Below are 10,000 nucleotides of genomic sequence, written 5' to 3' on the forward strand. Positions count from 1 at the left end.
GCTCCGTCTCTGTTTCTTGAAAATCCAGGCATTCCAAATCGCCCGAAAGATACTCTTCCGTACTTGAGTTGGAAAGCTCTTTGGAAGAGGACATATTTTCGGACCAATTGTAAGTTTTCACAAATAATCTTTGAACTCGCACTCTTATGTTATGGAATGGTGTCCTTTTCTTACGTCACAGCTAAAAAAAAGTGTTAGATATCAGACGCTTCTCATTGGCTTGTTCCTAACGAGCCCACGAGAAAATAATTTGTCCAGCGAGGCTTATAGCGCGTAGAAAATTACAAATTTCACTAACTTCAGACGCTCGTAAAAAAATAAGGATTCAATATTTGTGAAAATTTTTTTCGAAAATGAGTTTTTGAAAGATGTCAAAATCTACCCCCCAAAAAAAGGGTTAGGGGCACTTTAAATTAAAACCTTATTTTACAAAATTTAACATCATTACTCCTAAGCACTGATTTTAGACATAAAGGGCTAGTTAGGAGAGATGGTCAGCAACAAGCTCTTGTGAGCAAGTAATCCTGGGTTGACCTCAAGGGGCTGAGTTACGTTGTCAGACGGTGATCGAATAAATATTTATAATAAGTAACTCACTGCAAAGAATATGGCAAATGTTGAATGTTTGTCTTTGGAGACCAAGTAAGAGAGAGGATATTCCCTCCATGATGAAAATCTGTTATGTGCTGGAACTGCAACATGGGAAGGTGGCTGTCTGATGCTTCTTCTTGAAAAAGACAAATGCCAACTGATACTCTGTTCTCACCACCATAGCCAACAAGACCAGTGGCACTAACAAATGGACAGAATTCAACAACTTTTATATCCTCCACGCTCTCAAAAGAAAATGTGCTTGATACCTCTTGATTTGCGGCCAGTGATGGCATGTTTCCTGTCGTCATTCAAATTAGATAAACAATTCAATATTAGAAATATAATGCTGGCTATGCTTGCATTAGTAGAGTATAAACTAAAGTCTTGAATGCAAATTTATCAATTTGTGTATTGGTTGAATTGAAGTTTTAATATCCCCTCTCTGGTATGACCCTACACATTTAGCACTGTTTTGCCTGGGGGTTCCAATTTAATATTGGGAATCTTTGTCTCCCTGGGGTCAGAGATTTGATCACTAGAAGGAAGAGGTGGCATGTTTTATATTATGTCCCATGTCTTAGTGCATGTGCACACAAATAATACTTTTTAATACTTTTCTGCAACTTTTGGAGCTGCTAAATGGAGTAAGACTGCCAGCCTTATGAGTTTGCACAACATGGGGTGTTCAATGGAGAGACTGGGCGAGACATTATAAGATAAGAACGTGTATTAAAGTGCTACTATGATGAAATTCGCATCTTTCCTATCTAAGCCATTTTAGGACATAAACATGTAGTCTGTACGAGAAGAAGAATGCTGTTTACCATTTTCAAATATCTCTGTTTGTTCCAGAGATATTCAAGTTCTTAAAATATGCAAATGGCAAAGTGATGATGTCATAAACTCAAACGAATTTTGGTCAAATATGATGAAGAAAGATATCTCAACGAATTTGAATCTGAAATGCTTGATTCTTTGCAGTAAGATTCTAGTAGATGTGCTCCACAATATGAGTGTACCAGTTTTGTTACCATGGCAACATACTGGGTCCCAGACCTCCCTGATAATAAAGGCCATGCAGGTCACCTTTGGTATTCTATTTTGATATTTACCAATGGTGCCTAATCTGCATGATCCTGCAAGCATATAAATATGTAAGGCCAAGTTTGTGGCCTTACTAAATGTTTTTCTAGCTTAACTAAGATCACCAAAAATCAGGAAAATCAGGTTGGAGGGATTGGAAAAGAGTTAGTTGCCATGGGAACCAATTTCTTTATAGCCATACGTGTGTTTTCTGTAGAACTATTAGTCCACCAAGTTTCAATGGTCTCTGCTGCAAATTGACCAAGATAGGTCTAATTATATACTTGATGTTATATTGGGTGGAGTCAATGACATCATCAGTCCCCTCATTTGCATATTTTATACATTTTTCAAACTTAAATATCTCCGGAACTGATGCAGATATTTCCAAACTGTAAATGGCGTTTATAATCTTTCCTGGTATTCTATGTGATACGCTTAAAAATTCAAGGGATAAAAATTTGATCACAGTAGCACTTTAAGTAACGTTTTACACTCAGATCGCAAAACAAATAATTAAGATAACGAATTTTGCCGTGTTTTCAGAATTTCATGATAAATCAGGATAATCTGATAAATATCGGGAGAGCGGGTGGCAACACATCATATCGGGAGACTCCAGATGAAATTGGGCGGGTTGCATTGGAATGTCTGGGATATAACGCTATCCACCCGACAAATCAATATCCAGCGGATTAACACCAGGCTTTAGCAGATGAACACTAGCAAACCAATTGAATTATCCAGTGGATAGTGATTTATTCAGTGAACAGCGCTATGCAACCTTCGAACAACTGGAGCCTGTTGTAACTTCAATTTCCAACTGATTAGTGGTGCTTAATTGTGGCTGTTCACTCAAGAGGAGGACTAACCCTTTGGACGTCTACCGTAGAATGAACTGGTTTCCACCAAGCAAAGCAAGAACTTACCATGGATTGTTTACACCAGAACACGAAAGTGGAATCGCGTCCAAAAAGGGACCAGCTTTGTCAATGACGAACAGGCGTTCTCGAAAAGGCACAAATGGAGAAAACCTGGATACGAGATAGGCTCGCGCGCATGTGTAATTTATTAAATAGGAATGCATAGAGATGTCTGTAGAGATGTTATGCAATGTTGATGAACGAATGTTGCGTTGGAGATTTCTTCACACTATCAAGGTAACTGCTAACTTTGTTTTTACTTTTAGCCCGGGGCCACGGGGTACGTTTTAAATTGGGGTGGGTGCTAGGTTTTGGTTGGGGGGATCACGGAATTGTGAGGGAATTAAGGAGAGAGAGGTTTATAGGAGAAAACTTTAACAACACCGAGTATGCTAGCACAAAAAAATAGAACGCATTTAATACTGAAAATAATAACATCACCTGCATTCCCTCGTTAATGATTTTATTGTGGTCTCGATGGCCAATAGAGGATCTGGTTCGATTCCTGACACGAATTAGCCTGCGTAGCTGGCGGTATTGTAAGCGCCCGCGAAATAAAGTTTTGGCGGCGGAGCCGACAAGCGAGCGGCGAAGCCGCGAGGAGAATGGGGAGAGAATGGGGAGAGGGACTCTCCCCATTCTCCTCGCGGCTTCGCCGCTCGCTTGTCGGCTCCGCCGCCAAAACTTTATTTCGCGGGCGCTTACAATACCGCCAGCTACGCAGGCTAGACACGAATAAGTTCATCACAGATGATCAAATGCTCCTCACCCCCAAACAATATCGTGACTTAATGGCGAAATTAAAGGATTTTGACGACAAGGTGGAGTACAACTGTAAATTGTTCATTTTCTATCTTTGCTTCAAAACTCTTCGTATCAATCCAGTCAAAGGATACGCAGCTAAATGATAAAAAATTGTACTCTGTGAACACTGAGATGGAATAATGGCTTAATACTTTCCGGCGGCAGCTTTTAAGTTATGTTTTGAAGCGGCGTTTTTGTTCATGCTAACCGTTCTAATAATCGCTTGTGAATTTCCCCAGGCCTTTTTGAATATAAAGTCGAGAATTTTGCGCTACCTATCTCCATGTGGCCCGGGCTGGGGATCATCGGGACGGGGAATAATAATTAGTGATATTTACCCAGGAAGCTCCACTCACCCAAAAGTGGTTTTCAGTTAGGTCCTGTATCCGGTCTAATTGGACTTTCAAAAATGTTGGTTCAGTTCTGAGCAGAAGGGAAAATCGGACAAAAACCTCTCGGAGCAGAGTAAAGAACAAACAACAAACTTAACACAGATATGGCCACGAGTCCGGAGTCGAACCCAGTCCACATAACGCGCACGCCATCCCTGAACAGGAATCCAGGGGATGACGTGTACTTGTTAAAAACTAGATCAACTGTTTTGAAATAATTCGCAAAAGACAAATCAAGCAAATTCCCTCTTCTTCCAACAGTATCACATGCATCTCTTCCTTTCCTTTCCAGTTTCCACTCCGTGACTTCCAACGACCATCCAAATCGGCGCCATTTATTTATTTATATTTTGGGTTTTCGTGGCATCAGTTTCTGCTCGTTTTCGCACAATTCCGGCTTGCCGTAAAGTTAAAAAAACTCCAATGCTTCGTGTCAGTTGTTGACTTTTCTTATCCACATTTACGATGTCAAAATTCTTGAGGTAAATGAAAAGAAACGCAATGCGCTCTTCGTCCGCATGAAGGTCGTAAAGTTGACACTGAATGCCTTATTCTGCTTTTCATGTTTAGAATTAGATATGCGCATTAGTCGTTAGATCCCGATCACAATCTTTAATACAGCCGCGTTTGCAATTATCCCCACTGGCGCTTGCGGCCAGTAAAAATGCAAAAACGCTTGTAGAATCTCTTTTTGGCTTCCATTGCATTTTTCATTACATTCTCAGTTGTGAATCTCTTTTAATTACCTTCTTTGAAAGCCTGCTTGGCATTAGCTTGTGTCGCAAGAACGATTCACTCCAAAGAAAGATCTCCTTTGCCAGACGACAATCGAGAAAAATCCCTGAAGCTCATTCTTTGAATTTTCCGTTCTTCTCTAATTTTATGGTATTTATGTAAAATCAAACATCAGAAGTACACCCCTTCCTCAACAGTAGAATAACAAGCCAACGTCCGTCATAGCATCGGATTTCATTTATCGTTATTGGCGATATTGGTAATTCACTGGCGTAGTTTTACTTGAATCGCATTAATTTAAGAGTATTTATGCTCTCCTCTTGTCCTGAATTGAAATGTGTGTGCACACTGTAGCGTCCAATAGGAACGTTATGTACTAGTGACACCTGCTATCCAAAAGGCACGAGATAATTGAATAATTCTTAAAGAGATACCTACGAAAGTAAACAAACTATTTTTTCGCACTATATTAAAGTAAAGATACAAAATTAGGGAGCCGAGAAGTAAAATTTTTACTGGATCACCACTAATTCTGTCAACGCACGTTCGATTTGATAAAACAGATTTTTTTTTTATCCCAACTGATGATAAAATTCTTCTTATTGAAGAAGAATATCAAATCAATGTTTAAATTGACAATGAGAGATAAACATTAAACACTCAGGAGGCAAAATGAACAGTTTGTCCCATGTCATTATTGAATTTAACGCGGACTAGAGTCAAAAGATCTGGTTAGCTTTTTTCCTGGCGTCCATTTTCCATTGTTCTTGGAGAGATTCTGTAGGGCTGTGAGAAAGACATGAAAGAGTTCGTATCCGGCAGTTTCCTCAATTCGCATAAAAATATGATTTACACAACAAAGGCTATAAATTATACATGAGGACTGGTAAATAGTAGCCGAATTGTTTTATTAGTCATTTATCCGGGATTAATTTAACATCAAAGTCAGGTTTGTAAAGAACTTTCACTCAAAGGAATAACATGGAAGGGAAAACCGATCAAAACTTAAGAAAAAATACAGATGAGTTCTTTGAAACGTCACTCGAGCCTGCGAGCCGCGATTTAAAAGCTACCGACATCTTTGTACTCGGAAGGAAAAGGTCTCGACCCATCGATGAATGCACGGATGATAGACCCTACGGGGAGCGTTCCAAAAGGAAATCGACGACGTGCATGGACGCTACGAGTATAACGTTTCAGATGGAAGCTTCCGCCGTAGCGCGCCGCAATGAACGTGAAAGGAATCGTGTTCGCATGGTAAACGACGGATTCTTATGTCTTCGCCAGCATATTCCATATTTTCCAGACAAAAAGAAACTATCCAAAGTTGAGACTCTTCGTTGCGCGGTGGCGTATATCAAACACTTACAAGATCTTATAACAGAACACGATTCAGTGTCGACCGAATCTGTAGAGAACTCAGAAGACAAATGCAAGAATATTACAGCCTGGGTTGCGGGAGAAACGTGAATCGATGGGTGTTATTAAGGTAAGACAGACAGAATTTTCTTATTTTCAGCGAAGACATTTTTTTTCCAATTTAGCACCTGAAACGATGCACGTGTTTTTTTTTTTTTCTTACTGGTGGCAAATTGAACATGTCCCTTGAATTGCGAAACAAAGATGAGCAGTAATACCTATAACCTCGAACGCTTCAATTAAATGTCCTCTCTGTGGAGTCGATTGTATTCAAATATATTTTTTTGCAACTTTTTTCGTTATTTATATTTTTTTATATTTAAAATACCATTGTTAATATACCAATTCAAACAGAATGTTGAACAGAAGACCGGTGCTTTCGGGTTTTTGTGTGTCGGGCGTCAAAAAAATGACAATTCCCGGGAATTAAATGGAAACGTATCACAGTTTATGAAATTTCGACTTTCCTCTTCGCATATCCCTAAACTTCTTGATGAATTCTTGAAGGCACAATTAATAAACAATTTAATTTCAGCCCCTAGAAATTACAAGACGAAATAAAAAATCAAATCGAGCGTTCAATAAAATTCAATATGCAAGAAAACGCATTTTATAATTTACGTTAAGATCCATTTTTTAGTTCTGTCTTATCTAGCTTTACTTTATAGATCTAACCATACGTCATCATTGTTATTTTCCCACAGGAACTGAAGAAATATTACAAAATGTTCCTGTGAATTGACACATGCAACGCCAGAATCGTTTTCAACCAACACTGAAGCCAAGAACAGTTTATTAAAAAGGCGATGCTACTGATCTTCACGGGGGTCTTTTATTTTCTGGCTAAGTTGCCTCTGTCATCATAGCAAATTTTCCGCGCATATGCCGGTGCCATTTTCATGATGTGACGCGTGGTTTAAACCAGGGCTTTTGTCTTGAAGTGAATGGCGTAAATGAATTGTCTTTCAAAAAGTAAACAAAAAGTCTATGAAAACAAAAGCTGTGGAATTCCACAGCGTATCTTATCTTATCTTAAGCGATGTAAAAGGTTCCTATTTTCCCCACAAAAGTTGTGCATCAAAGCCTAGAGATAGGTTTGATTTGACTGAGAAATAGTAACTAATTATAGGGGGTCCACGCGACTGGATTAATGACTTTTATTTGACAGATATGAGTGTGTCTTAATTGTCTGCCTTAGAAACGATTAGCAGCAGTATCCGCAGTTAGCATATTTCTCCTGTGAAGAATCCCCACTCATCCAATATGTGGAGTTTATCCGAGCAGTCTTTTTAAAGACTGCTCGGATAAAAGAAACGTAATTAATTTTCGAGTAATATATTTTTTGAACATATTGAGAATGTGCCAAAATCTCATTTGAGAGAGTTGAGTTCCAACTCCGGGAAAAAAATAATAATGAGAAAAGCACTTTTGCCGGTCCCTTGTGAGCATCATATTGTTCCTTTTCTTCAACACTTTTTTACGTGTCACTTTTAGGACGGGGACGGAAAGGGTTGATACCTCTGTAGGCCTCCGTTCTTGTTTCTGGTACATTTTTCCCAGTCTTACGTCTTATTTACCTCGTCGAACTTCTATGATCATAGCTTATGATGCCTTCTTGGATTTTAATCTTGCAAGGGTAATAGTAGTGAAAAAAGAGAGTCTACCATTTTTGCCAGGTTTCTCGTATTTGGTAGATTTAAATTCAGTTTCATCAAGTTGAATACAGACAAAATGGCTTTCAATGGTCTCATGTCCGATCAAACTGGTGTCAGATATGCTGATATTTGAATAGCACACGGACCGCTACGAATTCCTCTCATTAATTTGCCAGTGCCCCTTAAGGCTGGTTTTCACTAGCTACGGAGTCGGAGTAGTAGTAGGAGTCGTAAGAGCGCTTATGACCTGGTAAAAATCAAAGATCGGAGTTGTAAGTGGAGTAAAGCTCGACGGAATTGAGAACGTTCCCATCTTCTTCCTACTCCGCTTATGACTCCGTCGCTTATGATCCAGTGAAAACTAGATTGACGGAGTCGGAAGCAGAAGCGGAAGAACCAACCAATCACAACGCTTGGAATCGAGCATTGTGATTGGTTTTTGCTTCTGCTTCTGCTTCCGACTGGTTTCACTGGTTCATAAGCGACGGAGTCATAAGCGGAATCGGTGTTCTGCTTCCGACTCCGACAGTTTAATTTTCACTCGATCGTATAATCGTAGGATGAGAAGATGATCTCTAACAAAGGATGTTGAGAGATCTGCGTCCACGCACAAGATGGCTGGTGTTTACGAGCTCTGCCATCAAAAACTACCCGCAAAGCTGTATCACCAGAATGCAACAAAGACGATCAACAACACAGATGTCAAATGTCGTATGTTTGGCAAGGTTCCTGAAAGGGTCACGTGTGCAATCAGTGAGTGGAGCGCGCTAACACAAAGCGGCAGAAAGTACAGTGCAAGGCGCAATGCAGCTCTTAAAGTCCTGTTCTTTGAATTAATGTGTAATCTGGACCTTATACAATGTGTTCCCTCTTGGTACTCACCTATGACACCCAAGCGCGGAGTACAAGAATGACAGAACTTGAGACTTCTGGGATGTAATTCTGGTGTTCGCAGACAACACGGGCTTCAGAGCGAATCGAATTGATGATAAGCAAGAGATGAAAGTGATACTAATCGAGGCCAGCTGGCCATGGATCATTAATCGGGTAGACGGATAGAGGATGAAATAACCAATTACTCGCCGTTGAGACTATAAGATCATTCAGTACAGTCAGGAGCCCATCTGGAGCGTGCAACTTCCATACAGCGTCTGTGAAACGGCGTTTTCACAAGTAGGTTTAATTTTAGATTAGCCCTTCCCGCGAATTAGGTAAAAAAACAAAGGTAGTTTCGGTTCGGTGACCCTATGACGTCAGCTTAATTTCTTTTAATTGGTCATCGGGCTCCTGTGGGAGTCAATTCAATCTAAAAATAAATCGGTCTGTGAAAACGCCGTTACACGAACACAGTAAAGTTGTAGGCTCCGGGTCATGGGTTCCTGGTACAGTGAGATCATGGACGTTCTTGGAGGTTGGCTCAAGAGAGACTGTACATAGTGTAAGGCAGTGGGTAGGAACTCAAAGAACAGGTCACGTTTTGCATTGCGTGCAGAAATCTGTCATATTCAGCACATTTAACGTCGCAAAGGTCCTTCGAAGTCTGTCTTATATAACAGTGTACGCTAAAAGAAGACAATTATCCACTGTTCTTTTTAGTTTTTACTAATAAGGATTCTCAAGCATAGCCTTTCGTAAATTGTCTGTCTTAATAATTAATCGGGTACAGCTTGTAGTAATGTAGTTCAGGCTGATAGCAGAGATAGGCCACACCATATTACATCAGTTCAATTCACAGGCTTCACAAGTGGTATCTACCAGTTTACAAAAGTTTACCTTTGAGTGTTGCTTTGGAGCATCAATTTTTTTGTTTCGGCTAAAATCCTCAAAATGGTGTTATTATTTTCCAGTGAAACCCACACAGGGGCTCAGTTAGCGTGAGATTTTGAAAGTGCACCGCACACGAATAGGGAGTTTACGAAACGAGTACGGCTACAGCAACGGCAGCGCCAAAAGGCAGTAATATTATTGGTTAAAACAGGAAAAACTGATCGTGCTGCACGTGCAGCACACATTTTTGTACATTGGTCTCCCTTATTAAGGCCTGACCAAACGCTCGCGCAACATTGTTGGGCACAACTTGTTGCATACGTTTGGCCACCCTGTTGCGATATGTTGCAACATGTTGGATGATTCTGGATCAAGGCCTGGCCAAACGCTCGCAACATTTCAACGCAACATCTTTCAACATTGTTGCATGATGTTGCGACATGTGTTGAACGGGCTGGCCAAACGCACGCAACCCATTTGACCCATCTTTAGAGTTTTCAGCAAGTTACAACACAAACGGGGGTTTTCAAGGTCAAGGCGTCGCAAAATCTGTAATAACATCATCATCATAACCTTTCCTTCAAAAATAACGGGGAACTGGGGACTGGTTACGAGACTGACGCTGTGT

General features: G+C 40.2%; 1 protein-coding gene and 2 long non-coding RNA genes across 4 annotated transcripts in view; 2 read left to right on the forward strand and 1 right to left on the reverse strand.

Annotated features, from left to right (window-relative positions):
• LOC138007401 (nucleoporin Nup37-like) overlaps positions 1-3,177 on the reverse strand; it is a 14,827-nt gene extending 11,650 nt beyond the window's left edge. The window contains exons 1-2 of one of the 2 annotated variants that reach the window (XM_068854284.1): positions 3,042-3,177; positions 598-892 (exon numbers count right to left, since the gene is read on the reverse strand). In XM_068854284.1, the coding sequence (XP_068710385.1) occupies positions 598-887 (290 nt within the window). In that variant the 5' untranslated portion in view covers positions 888-892; positions 3,042-3,177. Of the gene's footprint in view, positions 1-597; positions 893-2,606; positions 2,703-3,041 lie in introns of those variants that run through there. The other variant, XM_068854283.1, reaches the window with a different exon arrangement.
• LOC138007403 (uncharacterized) overlaps positions 2,776-10,000 on the forward strand; it is a 24,555-nt gene continuing 17,330 nt past the window's right edge. Inside the window, exon 1 of the long non-coding RNA XR_011124037.1 lies at positions 2,776-2,837. This is a non-coding gene — a long non-coding RNA (uncharacterized lncRNA). The remainder of the gene's footprint in view (positions 2,838-10,000) is intronic.
• Positions 5,464-7,119, forward strand: LOC138007402 (uncharacterized). The gene is made up of 2 exons (XR_011124036.1): positions 5,464-6,020; positions 6,655-7,119. It is a non-coding gene; the product is annotated as an uncharacterized lncRNA (long non-coding RNA).

This window comes from Montipora foliosa, chromosome 6, assembly GCF_036669935.1.
Source record: "Montipora foliosa isolate CH-2021 chromosome 6, ASM3666993v2, whole genome shotgun sequence".
NCBI classification, from domain to species: Eukaryota; Metazoa; Cnidaria; class Anthozoa; order Scleractinia; family Acroporidae; genus Montipora; species Montipora foliosa.